General features: G+C 58.7%; 7 protein-coding genes across 7 annotated transcripts; 5 read left to right on the forward strand and 2 right to left on the reverse strand.

Annotated features, from left to right (window-relative positions):
• Window positions 1–153: 153 nt before the first annotated feature.
• Window positions 154–1,701, forward strand: EHS24_003437 (uncharacterized protein; the record flags this gene model as incomplete). The annotated part of the gene is made up of 4 exons (XM_028619116.1): window positions 154–800; window positions 953–984; window positions 1,094–1,488; window positions 1,546–1,701. 4 exons carry the CDS (start codon window positions 154–156, stop codon window positions 1,699–1,701), a joined length of 1,230 nt encoding a protein of 409 aa, XP_028472612.1.
• Window positions 1,702–2,617: 916 nt separating this feature from the next.
• EHS24_003438 (uncharacterized protein) lies at window positions 2,618–5,304 on the forward strand (the record flags this gene model as incomplete). Its single annotated transcript, XM_028619117.1, has 7 exons — window positions 2,618–2,734; window positions 2,775–2,973; window positions 3,015–3,092; window positions 3,292–3,359; window positions 3,653–4,967; window positions 5,037–5,092; window positions 5,140–5,304. 7 exons carry the CDS (start codon window positions 2,618–2,620, stop codon window positions 5,302–5,304), a joined length of 1,998 nt encoding a protein of 665 aa, XP_028472613.1.
• A 560-nt stretch (window positions 5,305–5,864) lies between these two features.
• On the forward strand, window positions 5,865–6,729 carry EHS24_003439 (uncharacterized protein; the record flags this gene model as incomplete). The annotated part of the gene is made up of 3 exons (XM_028619118.1): window positions 5,865–5,919; window positions 6,004–6,440; window positions 6,511–6,729. 3 exons carry the CDS (start codon window positions 5,865–5,867, stop codon window positions 6,727–6,729), a joined length of 711 nt encoding a protein of 236 aa, XP_028472614.1.
• Window positions 6,730–7,027: 298 nt separating this feature from the next.
• Window positions 7,028–11,939, reverse strand: EHS24_003440 (uncharacterized protein; the record flags this gene model as incomplete). The annotated part of the gene is made up of 3 exons (XM_028619119.1): window positions 7,028–10,653; window positions 10,706–11,773; window positions 11,816–11,939. The coding sequence occupies 3 exons, from the start codon at window positions 11,937–11,939 to the stop codon at window positions 7,028–7,030; spliced, it is 4,818 nt and encodes a 1,605-aa protein (XP_028472615.1).
• Window positions 11,940–12,791: 852 nt separating this feature from the next.
• Window positions 12,792–13,719, forward strand: EHS24_003441 (uncharacterized protein; the record flags this gene model as incomplete). Its single annotated transcript, XM_028619120.1, has 2 exons — window positions 12,792–13,018; window positions 13,068–13,719. The coding sequence occupies 2 exons, from the start codon at window positions 12,792–12,794 to the stop codon at window positions 13,717–13,719; spliced, it is 879 nt and encodes a 292-aa protein (XP_028472616.1).
• A 349-nt stretch (window positions 13,720–14,068) lies between these two features.
• EHS24_003442 (uncharacterized protein) lies at window positions 14,069–15,202 on the forward strand (the record flags this gene model as incomplete). Its single annotated transcript, XM_028619121.1, has 3 exons — window positions 14,069–14,216; window positions 14,258–15,060; window positions 15,113–15,202. The coding sequence occupies 3 exons, from the start codon at window positions 14,069–14,071 to the stop codon at window positions 15,200–15,202; spliced, it is 1,041 nt and encodes a 346-aa protein (XP_028472617.1).
• Window positions 15,203–15,548: 346 nt separating this feature from the next.
• On the reverse strand, window positions 15,549–16,935 carry EHS24_003443 (uncharacterized protein; the record flags this gene model as incomplete). Its single annotated transcript, XM_028619122.1, has 2 exons — window positions 15,549–15,655; window positions 15,726–16,935. The coding sequence occupies 2 exons, from the start codon at window positions 16,933–16,935 to the stop codon at window positions 15,549–15,551; spliced, it is 1,317 nt and encodes a 438-aa protein (XP_028472618.1).
• Window positions 16,936–17,062: the final 127 nt, after the last annotated feature.

Here is a 17,062-nt window from a genome sequence, read left to right on the forward strand (position 1 = left end):
GTTCGAAAAGGAGACACGTGAGGCAGCACTGCTTTCGCCTTGGCGTGGGGTGCCCGCAGATATAGATAAGATGAGCGGCCCTTGACCCTAACGTGTGTCTCACCATCCGCTTCAAGCACCGACGCTACTTTCAGGCCGACAGCCACACTAGCGATGCTCGTCAAGACACTTCTCCCTTCTCTGCTCCTCGCGCTGCCTTGCCTGGCGCAAGACTCTCGCTGGGGCATGCCCGATGAAGGCCAGCCGCATAACAGGACCTGGATGGCCTTTGCTGCCAGCGCCAACATTTGGGGCGACACACTCGATGCCGTGCGCAAGGACTTGGCGACGATCGCCCAGACCATCGCTCAGTTTGAGCCCGTCTCCATGCTTGTCCGACAGGAAGACTTGTCCACTGCTCAGGAGATGGTTGGCTCATCGGTCAACCTGGTCGTTGGCGAACTCGACGACCTGTGGATGCGCGACACGGGACCTGTGTTTGTCAAGAATGTGGACAATGGTACCATTGGCGGTGTCAACTTCAACTTCAACGGCTGGGGTAACAAGCAGGAGCACGGAAATGACTCCAAGGTCGCTGCCGAAGTCGACAGGAACAGCACCGACATGGTGGTTTCAACCACGCTGGTGCTTGAAGGTGGCGCCCTCGAGGTTGACGGCGAAGGCACCGCCATCATTACGGAGAGCTGCGTCCTCAATGAGAACCGTAACCCGGGATGGACCAAGGAGAACGTTACCGAAGAGCTGTCTCGACTCCTCAACCTCACCAAGATCATCTGGCTTCCAGGCATTGCTGGAAAGGAGTGAGTTGGAGTTTGGAACGGGGCCTGGAACGGCAACGGGAACGAAGGTCATGTGACCAATTCGTCAACGTAATTGCCATGTGGTCGCTCGATCGCATCGCGCATCGTTCACGAAGTGCTCCTCCTTTTGGCGGCTGCTGACATGTCTTCAGCATTACGGACGGACACACCGACTTCTACGCTCGTGAGTGCTCCTGGGGAGATGGAAAGAGGTGCAATTGTTCAAAACACACCAAAGACTGTTGTCCTCCTGCCACACCTCCAATTTCTGGTCATTAACGCTGACAACTCAGGTTTTGCTTCTCCTGGTGTTGTCTTTGCGGGATTTGAGCCTGACACTTCCTCGTTTGACCACGACGTGACCACCCAGCATCTCGAGATCCTTCGCAACTCCACGGATGCCGCCGGCCGCACCCTCGATGTGGTTGTGCTCAACGCGCCGGGCACCATCCGCCCAACCACCAACACTAAGGACTTTGCTGCTGGCTATATCAACTTCTACCAGGTCAACGGGGCGATCATTGGTCCCGAGTTTGGCGACAACGACACAGACTCTGCGGCCAAGGCAGCCATGGAGAAGGCGTTCCCCGGAAAGACCATCGTGCAGATTAACATTGACGCCATTGCTGCCGGTGGTGGCGGTATCCACTGTACCACTCAGCAGGAGCCCGCCTTTGGCGCCACGCCTGTGAGTTGCCTCGTACACTCGTGCTGGGAGAGAGTGCAGAGTGTTAACATGTTACAGGCTGCAGGAAACGCTTCCGCTACAGTCTCGTCCCAGTCCAGCGCTAACACGAGCGCCGGTACGAGCACCAGCGGCTCGGGCCACCACGCTGTCGCAAGCAATGCCCTCTTTGGATTCGCTGTGGTCACCCTTGTTGCCTCTTTTATGTTGCTCTAGTTCAAGGGTAGCTGCGAAACGACAACAGATGGTAGGAAAACGTGCGGAAAATACCGTAAATAGCGTGCCGCCACAACTGAAGTTGCCCTAAAGAACGGACCATAGACCCCGATGATAGACGAACACAGCGGATGAAACCACATTGACCCACAACCATGGATTGTTGTACGACGTGGCCCCGGCTTGGGGTACCGCGACACAACTGCCCTACTCAGTACTTCTTCCGTCTGGGGCTGAGCGGCAGAGAGAGACCAAGCCATTGTTCAGCAATGTCCAACTCAGTTGCTCACCTCACTCGAGAAACGCTCGGACGGCTGGCTGCAGCTCTTCAGTGGCGACGACAAAGCCAGGACCGGCCCACGGGTTGGTAGTGTGACTATGTTGGCACCCACTTTGGGGCGTGGGAACGGGGAGTAAAGGCCGTGCGTGCATGTGTTGTGTTGTTGGCGCCGCGTCCCAAATGTACTCCCAGATGTACTCGCAGGTGGCCCTGGCTTGGGGGGCTCGAGCAGGGCGTGGTCATGTCGCAATTTGGCCCCGTCGCCACCCACTGTTGGTCATGGTCTAACTCTCACCTCATTCTTTCATACATGACTCTGTGTTAGCATCTCAGCGCGCCCAACGACATTCAACTCACACGCAGCGATGTACAGGACATCTATCTGGCATGCTCAGGCATCGACTGCCACACTTGTCTGCCTGCGGCAGCTGTCTCTCAGCATTGACTAGCTCCCACATCCGCTCACGCCCTCACACGTCGTCAATGCTTGTGTCTCAACGCGTCTCATACCGTTTAGTGTTGGCGCACCAAGCGACGTCGCGCCTCAAGGGCGCGAGAAGACCTCTTTCAACTCCAGTCTGACCAGCCTGACCACGCAAGCGCCCCCATCCTCGCTTTTGGCCCCACACCCATGCCATGCCTGAGCCCTACATCAATTTGTTTGGTTCAGCACCTTACCTCTTGTTCACTCATCACCTCTCGTTCAGCAACATGTGCGAGTCAATCGTTAACAACCACCGTTACGACCCGAAGGTCAGTTTACCTCAAATTGTGAGGTCGCTCACGCTTGCAGTACCATGCCGTTGAACGTGACCATACTCACGTCATCGGTCCGGAGTCGTGCACACGCTTTGACCTCTGCGGCGATTGTGATATCGTTTACCAAGACGTCCAGTTGCCATGTGGCCACGGCGCTGAAGTGCCTTGCCACAAGATGGGGGACTTGAGCACAGTCTTCTGCTCCGCGGAGGTCCTCAAAGAACTTCCTGGTTGTGAGTTATGATATGAACGAGTAGAACTGACGCCGCCCCAGGCGAGCACTCTGTCATCACGGCATGCGGCACAACTGACCTCACGCCTGTTCAGTGCACGGCGCTGTGCGACCGTCCACGTGAATGTTGTGGCAAGCTGTGCAACAGCAAGTGTCACGATTGCCAACGTGTTACGCAAGAGGGCTCTGATGGCACGGACCTTCTTCCCAAGATTGAGCGCACCCGCCACGGCGCGCACCAGTGCAGGCTCCCTCTCCAGCCCTGCCAACACGAATGCGACAGGCCTTGCGGGTCCGCTCACGACCACACGTCCTGCAGTGGCCAATGCCTGCGTGCCTGTCCTCATGGCGTCTGCGACCAGCCCTGCAGCGTTGTTTGCGCACCTTGTGAGTGTGAACGACGAATAGAACTGACAATGTTAGGCAACAAGGCTTGTGACTGGCTTTGCGAGCATTCCTCGGGCGATTGCGAGCTTCCTTGTGGAACGGTGAGCTTGGGGTTGAAGGCGTGTTCTGACTGTCAGCCTTGCAACCGTCTGCCTTGCAACGAGCCGTGCACCAAGCCCCTCAAGTGTGGCCACCCGTGCAGTTCGGTATGTGGTGAGCCATGCGAACGTCAAGTCTGCAAGGTCTGCCCCGAAACCTCCCAGTTGGACCAAATGGTCGACTTCATACTTCAGGCAACGCTGGGCGAGACGATCAAGGACAACCCCGACTGCCTCCTCATCACCCTCGGTTGTGGTCACGTTTTCACCATTGACACGCTTGATGGTTCGCTGTCTATTAGCGAGTACTACGATACCGACGAGAGTGGCGCTTTTGTCGGTCTCAAGACGCCAATTGGCTACCAGTCGCGCAAGTCGTGCCCCACCTGTCGCTCTCCGATAAACTCGCCAAGGTATAACCGCGTGACGAAGCGCGACATGCTCGACATTCAAGACCAGATTGCAATCCGCCAATACACCGCGGATTTGCACCCCCTGGTGGAGGCTGAAAAACTTGACCTCTCAATCGACCAGTGGAAGATCAAGACCAGTCTGCAGAACTTGCCCGCTGCCCAAGACAACTACGACGATAATGTCGTCCACGAAGCTCTCACCACCGCTGCTCACGACAACAATGGATGGTGCCCAGCGGAGGCATTCATGTGCAACAGTGACGTAATCTTTGGCATCGACGGCCCGGCGGCGACGGCGTGGCAGGAGATCGCCAACGACCACCTTCATATCTACAAAAGCCTGTGCGACATGATCATCTCGTTTGACAGCCCCTCCCTTTTGGCGTACGAGGAAACCGTGTTGACAATTGTCGGCCAGGAGATGGGTCGTGGTCACCTTCCGCATGTAACGGATGAGGTCACCGAGAAGGTCTACCAGCACCTGGGTGCGCCTCTCCCCTATGGCGTCACCATGTACAAGATTGAAGCCCAACTCGAAACAATCAACATTCGTCTCGCGCTGGCCAACATTGCGACGGCCATGGCCGACCATCTCTGGGAAGCACAGCGTGTTCAGCAAGAGCAGGGTTCACGAGACTGCAATAACCGTGAAATGGGACGCCGGTTCGACGGCATGGCCCTCGCGCTCCTTCGAACTGCCGATCGCGATATGCACCACGCTATCCAGCTGGCGACCGAGTGTAAGCTTCCCAAGACCATCCTTCTCGGCCATGTTTTCGGCGCCAAGGTCGCCTTCCGCTCGGCGCGCATGCAGAAGACTCAAGCTCTTCGCACAACGAAAACGCAAGACAGGAACTCCACGATCGAGACGCTTAAGACCGGCTGGCAGGCTGAACTCCAGAGCCTGGAAGCCCGCTTCCGCAAGTGTGTCAGCGACGTCCGCGAAACCTATGGCCGCCTCGGCACCCATGTCGATGACTGCGTGCGCGATGCGGACGAGATTTTCCAAGACTGGGACGAGTTCATCAACACCGCCTTGCACGACCAACTCACCATTGAAGAGAAGCGCCAAGTCGTCCGCGCGTCTTTGGAGTACGGTGAGTAATCTTGGGGCGGACACTGAGCGCCTGCGACTTCCGCTGGCTCTCTGATGCTTACTAGCCCAGGTGTTGGAGGCCGCTTCTACCAGTGTCCTAACGGTCACCCGTACACGATTGGAGACGTGAGTTTCCTTTGATTGGCGTAGGACTGACCCCTCAGTGCGGCCAGGCCATGGTGCAGGCGCATTGCCCCGAGTGCAACGCCATGGTGGGCGGCGCCGGCCACAACCTTCGCGCGGACAACACTCGCGACACTGAACTTGAGCGCATCGCGCAGGATGTCGGAGCGACGCCCAACCAATGGGTCGACTACGACTTTGAACGCCTCCGCTGAGCCATCCTTCCCAACTTGCTGATATCAACGACGCTTAAGATACGCAACCCACGCAACCAGAGCCTGTAAACTACATCGTCCAAGTATCCCCAACAACCAGGGCCGGATCAACGTTCCAATTCCGAGTTCCGAGGCCAGGCACTGGAACATCTCCCTGTCTTGTACCATGCTCCAGTGTTGCCCTCGCTGTTGCTATACCTGCAAAGTAGCGTGTGAACGACCGACCTGTGTATGCAGTGTTATTACCTGTGCAGTAGTGTCGCCACATGGCAACATGTTTTGTTTCATGCTGATCGCTGAATCAGCATCGCACTCGCGGCACGATTTCCATGCTCACCATGTCGCTACACCCAGGTGGAGGTCGCGACGCATGGCGTCATACCATCGGTCATCTCCAGGCCGTCGGGCCGCGAGCCCCCCCCCCCGGCCTCGCCGAGACGCTGACCGAGAACTATTCCATGGAACTGCGCGCTCTGAGCTGACACATAAAAGAACCGACAGCACATTCCATGTTTCCCAGACTTGCGACACGTCTTCTCACTAAACGTACATTCACCACCATGACCATCACCACCACCGACAAGCTCACGCTCTACACCAACCACGGCTGCCCTTGTGAGTAGTTTACTGTGACCCAGCGGGCAGATTGTGAACTCTGTGGGCCATCGCACCGCGACGCGTTCGGCGCTAACATCGCAGGGGCCCACCGCGCACACATTGCCCTTGCCGAGCTGGGCGTCCCCTTCGAGGAGGTCATCATCGACCTCGACACGCCCCGCACGGCCGAGTACCTCGCCGTCAACCCTCGCGGCCAGGTCCCTACCCTCAGCTACAACGGCGACATCATCGTCGAGTCGGGCATCGTCGCCAACTTCCTCGCCGACCAGTACCCTTCGCACCTGGTTCCCGAGTCGAGCGCCCCTGGCGGTGCGCTGCGCCGCGCGCAGATTGCCGTCTTTGTCGACGCGTTCGTCAGCAAGTTCCAGGGCCACTTGTTCAAGTTCTTCTCGGCCGCAGAGTCCGAGCGCGACGCCCTGGTCGAGACGGCCGTGGCCGCGCTCGTCAAGGAGGTTGAGCCGCGTCTCAAGGACGCCAGCCCGTACTTTGGTGGCAGCGACAAGCTTACTCTTGTCGAGGTAAGTCTCACTCAGCTGGGGGGCTGTCATCGTCGTGACCAACAACTGACACTGGGGTTTCCCTCTACAGGTCCAGACTGGCTCGTTCATCGTCCGCCTTCTCGCCCTCGGCAAGGGCGGCGTCTACCCCGCGACTCTCCTGCCCGCTATCGAGGCCCAGGCTCCCAACTTCTGGGCTTGGGCTCAAAAGGTCGCTGTCCACCCTAGCGTGACTGGCATCTTCAACGAGGACAAGGTTGTCGCTCGTACCCGCGAGCGTATTGCCAAGCTTCGAGCTCCCAAGGCTTGAGCGGGGGTTGTATTTTCTATTGGGGATCATGCAGGTTGTATGAAGTACGAGGTCCATGCATTGGGCATGTCTGAGCCGTGTCAGACCGTGTCAGAGTCATGACAAGCTGGGTGGGAGCCGTGTCAGACTACGCAACGCAGCCGGCAATGTAGATCGGCCCGATTAGCTTCACCGGCGCAGGCACTACGTCCCTACATTGTCCACCATTGCCCTGTCACAGCCCCGTGCCCGACCTTCCGTGCTCTCAGGTAGGATACATGCTCATCTACACAGAATCTACACACACTTGGTTCTACTTCTACATAATAAGGCTCAGCATCTGAGCAGTTGCGGCCGCGTCGTCCGTGTTAAGCACCAGGTCGCCCCCACGGCTGGCGGCCGAGGCGACGTTCGGCATGGCCTCCACCACACGGGCGTCGGCGTCCTTGTCGGCAAGGTAGATGGACGTGCCGTTCCGCACCCCTTGGGATAGGATGCGTGCCTCGACCGTCTCCATGGTCGCGTAGCAGTACACCTCGGTCTGCTTCTTCTGGCCGAGCCGGTCGACACGGCCGATGGCTTGAAGCTCGAAACTGTGCTGCAGGACAGGCTCGAGGAGGTGCACCACGCCGCACGAGGTCAGAGTCAGACCGGCACTTTCACGCTCGGCGTGAAGCAGGAAGACTGAAATGGTCGGGTCCGAGTGAAACTGCTCCACCACGTCGTTCTTCTTCGAGTTGGAGTCAAACGAGACGAAGCGAATACGGTTTTCGCGGAGGGCACGCTCGACGATGTGCAGCGAGTCGGCCCAGTTAGAAAAGACCACGTGGCGGGTGTCGGGATGGAGGAGGCGAGTGTACAGGAGGTGCTTGATGAGGAAGTTGATCTTGGAGCCGTACTCGCCCATCATGTCCATCGCCATGATCTCACGCTGGCGTTCCTCGGGAAGCATGTTGAGCTTGTTCAGGTCTGCCATGCGCGCGGCGCGCTCGGCATCGTCACTGAGCTGGTCCTGCTCCTCCTCATCCTCGGCGGCATCTTGCGACTCGCCAGCAGCGTCCTGATCATCGTGGCGAATGCGGATCTTGGTGAATTGCCGTTCATTGATGTCCGCTTTGCACGTGGCGCACTTGCGTCCAATGTAGGCCGCCTTTCGGTACTCGCGGAAGCACGAGACGCAGAACGCGTGGCCACATGCGAGGAGGACGGCATGCTTGTCCTCGGAAGTACCAAAGCAGATGGAGCACTCTTCGTGGACGTCACGCTCCCCGTTGCCATTGTCGAGGTACGACAAGTAGCGACCCTTGACAGTGTTGCGCGCAATGTCGCCCTCGAGCCTGGTGATCTGGCGGTCTGCCTCCGCAATGTCCTTGCGCAAATCCTTGAACATGGGCGCCGCGACCGAGTCCGAGATTTCCTGGAGCGAGGCAAAGTACATGACACGCTTGTTGAATGTGGCTCGCAGCACGTCGAGCTCCTTGTAGAGCTTGTCGACAAACTCGGTCTGCTGGTTGATATACTTGCGGAGCGCGCTCGACGTCTCCTTGGCCATCTCAACCTCTTCGACGCGCGCGCCACTGTGAACGACATTGGAAATGTCGATGAGGATAGCCTTCAGTGGGCGCGTGCAGTCCTCTTCGTTACGCCTGTCGCGGAATGCCTGGCGCTCGAGCATGAGCTTGAGAGTGAGATCATCGACGTCCGAGAGTTCCACGGGCGCAGCATTGAGCTCTGCCTCCTTGGCACGGTTGGTGACACGCTTCTTCTTGAGATCGCCCTCGTGCTCCGCAAGGGCAGTACGCTGCTCCAGGAGGAATTCCTTTCGGTCTGCAATAACTGCAGCGTAGGCTGTAAGGTATGCTTCGACGTCACCTTGGGCCTTGAGCGCCTCGGCATAGTACTCTTCTTCGGGGTTCTCGACATCTTGACCTTGACCAGGCGCGGGAACAGCGTCTTCCTCGGCCTCGAGTGGGGTTTGGAGGAGCTTGATGACCTTTGCACGCCAGTTGAAGACGAGCGAGGCGTTGTCATTGAGAATACGCAACAGCGCGTTGGCCTCGATCACGGCGTCATGGGTGGAAATACCGCCACGGTAGCGCGTGTTGGATGTGTACAGGTTGTCGAGGGACTCGATGGCCGGGTGTTCCTCCATCGTCTTGCACATTCCTTCGACATACTTGTACGCTAGCTTGAGTGGGCGGGCGAGAATGTCCTTGCGCAGGTCCTCGGCCATCTTGTACGCGACCACCTCGGCGTCTTCCTCCTTTTCGACGTGGCGGACGTCTCCCTCAAGGAACCAACTCTGGTGGATGAGGAGGAGAGTCTCTCGGATCGCCTGCCTTGCCGTCATCAACTGCCTGGCGCGGTCGCGCTCGGCTTGCGACGCGCTACGTAGCGCAGCCTCGTCGTCCACACTGTCCTCACGGTCACCGATAAGTGAATTGAGTGCCGCACGAGCAGGGTCGAGGATCCTTTGGCCTTGAGTGCGCGCACGCTCGTACAGGGACAGTGCCTTGAGGTGACGCAAGTCGTCAGTGTCGTCAAGCACCATGAGCTGGGCCTTGAGGATCATGTGGCGCATCTGGTTACGAATCTGGGTGACGAGGGCGGCCTCGTTGTCGGCACGCATCTTCTTGAGCGCCTCGTCCATGTTCATCAAGTTACGTCCGAGTTGGATACGGTCTGCGCGATCGACGGGGTTGGCGGCGCCGCGCTGCAGAGCTCCGACCTGGATATGGGTACAGATCTGGCGGAGGTGACGGAGTGATGAAAAGAAGACTGAACGGTCAAATGACCGGCCATCGCGATCGTTGCGGCGGAGACGGTCTTGCTGGCGGTCTAGCGTGTCGAGATAGTAGTGCATTTCAATGTCGGAGAGTTCGATGGGCACGACAAAGCGAGTCTGGTGAGGAAGGTTGAACTCGCCAGCCACCTCGACCTTGGTTGTGCGCACAGAGAGCGCCTGGAAGAGACCGTGGAACACGAGGCGGTTCTCATCCTGCAAGAGACGGTGCCAAATCTGGCGCTCGGCGGCGTGGGGAACACGAAGGAACCGCAGCGAGCCCATGAGGTCGTGAACGTCATTGCGCGCTGGCGTACCAGACATTGCAAGCGAGCACTTGCGCGGGATGAGCGAAACCATCTCGGCCGCTGCGCTTTGATCACCCTGAAGCTGGACCTCGTCCATGATAACGCGCCACCACTCGACCATGACCAGCGGACTGCGAGGGCGCTCCTCAATGTTGTATTTGGCTGTAGAGCGGCGACTGCGGATTGGAGCAGGATGGGCCACGGCCAGGTCGTCTCCAAGAGTCTGGTATGTGGTGATGATGACGTCGTGGCCGCGGAGGTAGTCGAGCCACGCACGCTGAACAAGGTCGAGAAGGCTGTCCTCTGGAGTAGAGGAGGCGATAACTTCGTCCTCGCTCTCGCTTTCGCTCTCCAGCTCAACCTTGACCTTGGAGCCGTCGTGACCGCGGGAGTACTTGGTCCGGGTCTTGTTGCGGAACTTGACGTTCTTGCGCTTGAGCTTTTGAGCCTCGTGCTTCTCGCGCTCCTTGGCCGTCTCTTTACGCTTGGCTGCGATTTGCGAGATCAAGACTTTCCATCCGGGGTAGACGCCGATCCGTAGACCAGGTGCGTGCGTACGCATCTCGGTCACCCACTGCTTGAGCAAGGGTAATGGTGTCACTACAAGCGTGGCTGCCACCTCTGCGACATGCAGTTGTGACTCTTCCGACCAAGAGGTAGTTCCGTCAAACGCCGTGTGCTCTGCTTGAAGCCAAGCCTTGACTTTAGGGTGGCCATAGGATGCTGGTAACGTGCGAAGGTCAATAACCGAGGACGTGGGGACATCTGCCGAGGCGCCGGCCGGAGGGCGGGTAACAGAAAGAGGGTGACGGTGCAGCAGCATGAGAGCGATGGCTTCGACGGTTTTTCCAAGACCTGGGTGGGGGTTAGCCTTCGAAACAACGTTAGACGAAGTCTTTCAACTCACCCATTTCCTCGCACAGCATTGTCCCACGGACGTTGCCGAGGTTGAACAAATGTGGAAGAGCGTCCAGCTCTCCGTCCGTGCCACACGCAGTCTCGCGGTCCTTGCCCTTGCGATTGGAAGTGAGTTTGACAAGGCGACCAGTCAGGCGCTGGAACGCGTAATCGCCAAAGCCCTCAAAGTGCATCTTGGACCACTGGTGTGCGGACTTGAGCTCCTTGACCTCGCCAGCGATGGGTGCACCTTCGCGTTCCAGCAGGAGTGCCAGAGTGCGTGTCTGGAAGGGAAGAAGCTTCAAGGCCATTTCATTGGGCTGCAGAAGGCGGGCGTCAAATCCGAGAGGAAGGTCCGGGGCAGGGCGGAGCGACTCGTAGAACTGTTGTAATGCACTAGCGCGACTCTCGGTCGCGGGCCTGCTGGCCTCGGCGGGGAGGACGGCAACAAGAACCAAGCTGAAAAGGTCGGTACCGACTGGTGAGAGAGGAATCTCAATCACCTCCATATCCAGGTAGACGTCCACGGTGACGATGAGCTTGAGCTCGGGGTCGCCACCCTCCTCAGTCGCTGGGAGCCATATGACACTCACACCAGTGCGGAGATGGACGCGTTCATGCTCGTCGCGATAGTTTCCCTTCCTCGTCGCCTGCTGGGATGGGTCGAGAGCAAGTGCCGCATGGAGCCAGTACCCAATATCCCAGCCTGTGGCGGACACGTAAAAGTTCGTTCCCACTTGGCCTCTCGGAATAGGCAATGAGCGGAGGCGAATCAAGGGGCGCGTCTTGCCGTGGGTGGTGGGAAGGAAGACGTCGGGCGAGCGGCCGCTGAGTGCCTGTGACTGGCGCGAGATGTTCTTCTGGTCGAATGGGGGAATATGGAATAGCTTCGGGCCGGGGATGGAGAGAACGAGGGGGACGCATGACTCCTTTGCGGCCTTGACGCTGTTGAAAATAGCTTCGAAGACAGTTGCATTGGGGTTATCGCGCGGTCCATCGGGGTACTGTTCAAAGCGGACTGGCGTGGCGGGCGTCGCTTGGATGGTGAGTGTGTGCACGTGGAAGTGGTTGGGGCAGACTGGTAACGGTCAGCACCAATGCAAAGGTACGTTCATCTCACCTGGCTCAGGCTGAATGACCTTTCCAGCAATGGCGGCGTCGACAGCGCGAGACAGCTGGGCAAGGTCGTATTCCAACGAGTGGAGGTCGATTTGGGACGTCGAGGTGGTGGGGAAGGTGTCCATAATGAGAGTGTGGAGGATGGGGTGTACGATACCCCACTCTCGCGCGGCTACCGCGCGTGTTCAATGGTGCTTGCGGGTAGAAGGACGGGCGACGACGACAACAACAACAAAGGAAGATGGAGAGATGAGACGAGCTTCGTCAACCTGCAGCGCGTCCTCCACCTGCGGGAACCCGGTTTTTGCCACCGGCCTCCACCCGTTGAAGATTGCCCTGGACATTGCCTCCGCTGTCAAGAAAATTCACACCGTGGGAAATTGAAGTGATAACCCAGGCTGTCTTTATTTCCACACCTCACTTATGATACACCACCAAATCCACCTGTAAACCGCTTCCGACGGAACACGATTTCTGACGTCAGCCGTTTGTGATTCTTGGTGATCAATCCGCCACGACGTCCACTGCATCAATACGATTCTATTCCATCTCATGACGCTTGCGTGCTAGTCTCACAAGCCACCACCCCTTGCGTGCTTCGCTACGTGGGGAGCCGCGGCAAACTCTGGCTATGGCGGCAGTCGGTTGCACGCTGATGACTGAGCATGTCTCACACAGCCGTGACGATGGCGCTGCATAACGGACAAACCAAGCCGGATGAGCGACAAAGCACGCGCGCTCGCAGTATACGACGTACGACGTACGGCGACTGTACGCGCTCGGTGATCGGTGGCCGGGTGTGCACTGATCACCATCGGCCATCGAGGATGGCGTTGACGCGATCCATCCTCTGGCCTCTGAAGCGATCCACCGGGACAATGGTACTTAAGCTGCTTGGTCCTCGCCACTAACAGATCCTCACTTCACTTCTCCCTCGTCCTCCGCAACCAACCACCACACCTACACACACTCTTACAATGGCTCCTACTGTTGCCCTCCTCACTGCCACCGGCCTTCTTGGCACTCAGCTGGCCAAGACCCTCGGGGCCCAGGACGCTGCCAGCAAGATCAAGCTGGTTGTCCTCCACCGTCCGTCGTCTGACCTCTCTGCCCTCCCCGCCTCGACTGAGCGCCGCCCGCTCGACATTGAGACCGCCACTGCCGAAGATGTGGCCACTGCACTCCAGGGCGTTGATATTCTTGTGTAAGCTCGGAACCATAGCGCACCCACCTGGATCACACTGACTTTGCAGCTCGGCCACCAACAGGACCTCTGCCGAGGCCGACGCCCGTTTCATCGAGTCCCTCGCGGCCGTCAAGACCCTCCAGGCCTACATTCCCTCCGACTTCTCCGTCAACTGGACCGAGGAGGAGGCTTCCGACAAGCTGAACCTCATTGTCTGGGGCAAGACCCGTCTCGAGGAGAAGCTCCGTTCTCTGGGCGTCCCCGCCGTTCCCGTCCACAACGGCCTGTTCGAGCCGTTCGTATTTGGCCCCGTGCTTGGCCTGGACGCCAAGGGCAACACTGTGGCGCTGTACGGCGACGCCCTCACTCGCAAGCTGCCAGTCACGTCGCCCAAGTACCTCGCCGAGGCGCTCGCCCAGCTCGTTGTCCGTCCCGTCTCGGAGCTCGTCGGCAAGACCTTCACCGTTGTCGAGTACGAGACGACTGGCCAGGAGGTCGTTGACGCCCTCACTGCCGCCAACGGGAAGGCCCCGACGGTCACTACCCTCACCGATGCGGACCTCGAGGCTGCGCGCGCACACGGACCTCTGGCCGTCCTCGGCGCCGCGGCACGCAAGAAGTGGGGCGCTGGCTCGTTCCCCAACAACGACGCGTTCGTCCCTGTGGGTGTCCAGCCCATCGACGTTAGGCAGACCATTGCTGTTGCCATTAAGGCCTGAACACAGCAACAATAAGTAGCCAGCTGCGCCCAAGTGTAAAGTAGATCCCTAATGGAGAAGAATGCATATCGATTCTGAAGCTCCCTGGTCACTGGATGTACCTTTCGGCCAGATCCGTGGTGCGATCGGCCCTTTCTCGGCAACTCTCGGTGCATTTACAATGACACACGCGTTCTGTTGATGCTATGCGCTATATTGTGACTAGTGGGGCTGTCAAGCGACCCATTCCCCTTTGCTTCTCAGTTGACTACTTCCCCCCACCGCTCTAACTGGCTCACTCAACGTACGGCACGCACACACAGAAAACCGTCACGAACCAAAACAACCCGACATTGACCACACGAGCGACATGGTATTCTCCGATCACGTCTTCGCGACCAAGTCTGGCGTCGAGCTCGAGCTGCGCGTCTTCCGCGCCCGCGGCCTCAAGGAGGGGGAGAAGGCGCCGTGGCTGTTCTGGTCGCACGGCGGTGCCTTCCTGTTCTGCTACCACCTTGGTGAGTTGCTGAACCTTTAGAAAATCAACTCACATCCGCAGGCGTCACGACATGGGCATACCAGAACTTCCTCGACAGGGGCTACCACATTGTCTCGTGGGCGTACCGCCTGGCACCCATCGCCTCTGTCGCCGACATGGTCTCTGACGGCCAAGACGCCTTTGACTGGTGCCGGGCCAACCTCGAAACCACCCTAGCCAACACGGTCGACGTGGACGCCTACGTCGTGGGCGGCGACAGCGCCGGTGGCTGCCTCGCCACTCTCCTCGGCGGCATCCTCACCCCGCCTCCACGGGCCGTCCTGGACGACCAAGGGATCACCGACCTCTCGGACCCGTGGTTCGACACGCACCCAGACCCGGTCGTTCCTTACTCTGGCGAATTCACAGACGACGAGATCGCGGCTGCTGTGGCGGAACGTGATCCGTCCAAGGCGATCACTGGCGCCGCGTGTCCCAACGACGACAGCCCAGAGCTCGAAACCGAAGCCGAGGTTCGCGCGTCGTTCCAGTCATCCACAGTCAGATTCGGCCGCGCCGAGCGGCTCCAGCTCGACGTCCGCCGGTCCATCTGCTCCAAGTCGGCGTGGGTGCGCGCCACGGTCCATCCGGAGAAGTACGGCACGGAGGACGAAGTCAAGGCGGCCGAACGCGAGTGGTCAAGTCTGTACAGGCTCGACAGGCTCAGCACCTATCCGCCCACATTCTTCCTGCATGGAGACAGCGACGAGTGCGTGCCAGTGTGGCAAAGTCGGAAAATGGCGGCCAAGTTGAGGGAGATGGCGGTCGAGGTTGGCGAGCACTATGAGCCTGGTGTCGGGCACTGCTTCAACCATAGGTTTACGGTGAGTCCCGTATGGATGTACACTCCACACGGCCCCATGCTGACAAGTTAAGAATGACAAGACAGCCGAAGGATTTGACAACTGCGTGACGGCTCCCCTAGACTTTATCGACAAGCACGTCAAGCGCGTCAACCGTGTCTAGACGGTGTTCTTGTTTCGTTAGTACTGCTTATTGGTATGCACCCCTGATATACCCTTTGATGTGATTCCGGAGCGACCGGCAGGACTAGAGGTTGGGAAGCAGTGTAGCTTGCGTAAGACAAGGATGCAGGAAGACACAAACGTCCAACAGTCCACCCCGCCACACCACCGCTTATTTCCGATCGGCGCAATCCTAATGTTCCAATGGCTAATGGTAATGTCACGTCGATGCTAAATACAAAATATTACGAAACCGTCCGGTTCGTCCACCACCTCTTGTTTTTTGCTTCTGTCTCGCGCTACTGTCTAGCTAGGCGTAGACGCACGTATCCACGCGTCTTGTCAATCTACTTGCGCGACAGGGCAATGAGGGCCTTGCCGTAGTCGCCCTGGTTGGGCAGGCGGTTGACAGTGTGAATGTGGCACTTGGCGGGCGAAGTGTTCGTGAGGAAAACTATGGCCGTTAGCACATCTTCTACATCTTCCATGGCTCTTTCGCAACGCATATGCGCTGCACAACTCACTTCCGCAGTGAAAGTCAAACTCGCAAAACGTAACGGGCGAGTGGATACGGAAGTAGTAGGGGTCGCCGAGACCAAACTTGCCGATCCAGGCAAAGTAGGTCTTGTCCTCGTTTGCGCGGATGAGCTTCATGCGAGCCTCGAGGGGTCCGGTGGGGAGGTACGTGTTAAAAGCGCGGATGATGGCGTAGACCTCCTCCTTCTGGCTGTCGGTAAACTTGGAGATGGGGCAGCCCTCGTACGGGACGATACGGTTGTCCTGGTGCGCGCCGCCGAGGTGGCGCTCGTCAAAGGGGTTCCACCTGTCCTCGGCGAGTCCCTCGTCGCAGGTCATGCCCTCGTTGATCTGGGCGAGCTTCTGGTTCTCGGGCGACAGGTCGCGCATGAGGTTGAGACTGCGGATCTCCTCCTGCGAGAAGAGGCGGAGACCCTCGTAGGGGCCGACGTCGATACGGTCGGGCTCGGCGCCCATAAAGGTGGGACCGATGACCATGCGGGGACCGACAAAGACGACGGCGAGACAGAGGTGGTGGCCAAAGAAGGTGAAGCCCCAGGGAGCAGTGAGGGAAGGAGCACTGGTCTCGGTGGGGAGGAAGAGACGGAAGTTGTAGCTGTCCTTGTTGAGAACGGTCAGGCCGTTGATGAGCTCGCCGAGGAAGTGGTTGGTGAGGGTGCAGCCGAGAGCCTTGTTGTAACCCTCCTCGGACAGCGAAGCCTTGAGAACGCCGTGCACGAGCTGGCGGATCTCCTCGGTCGTCTCCTCCATACGGATACCGCCAGGGTTAACGTAGAGCTCGGGGTTGGACCAAGCACGGAACTCGTCGTCGTTGGCCACGTCGCCCTTGATGGTCTCCTTCTTGAGGTCCTCTGGGAGAGCAGCAAGGAGCTTCTCGGTAGCAGCAACGGCGGCAGCGACGGGAGCACCCTCGTCCGCGTCGTACGAGTACACAGAGGGGTCCGGGTTGCCGTCGGCCGTGAAACCCTTGTAGGGCCTCTCGATGTTCTTCACGTCAAGCCTGTTGATGAGCCATGCGGGGGCGGGAACGTCGCGCCTGCTCTGGCACCACGAGAGGGCAGAGTGGCTCTCAATGCCAGCAATGCGCGGGTGGTCGGGCTTGGGGATAATGTCCCGGAACGAGACGGTAGCGTCGGTGCGAGGGGTTGCGGGGTCGTCGGTGAGGACAAAGCCAGAGTTGAGAGGAGCGCGAACCATCGTTGCAGTGTATGAGTCTGGGAGGGCAGAGGTGATATGAGGGGAAAGATGAAGAGGAAGAAGCAGGCGACGGTCTTAAAAATAAAGCCAGCTGGACGGGGCAGCGATTGTGCTCGGCGTCCTCGAT

Source organism: Apiotrichum porosum (genome assembly GCF_003942205.1).
Source record: "Apiotrichum porosum strain DSM 27194 chromosome Unknown scaffold_16, whole genome shotgun sequence".
Lineage (NCBI taxonomy): Eukaryota > Fungi > Basidiomycota > Tremellomycetes > Trichosporonales > Trichosporonaceae > Apiotrichum > Apiotrichum porosum.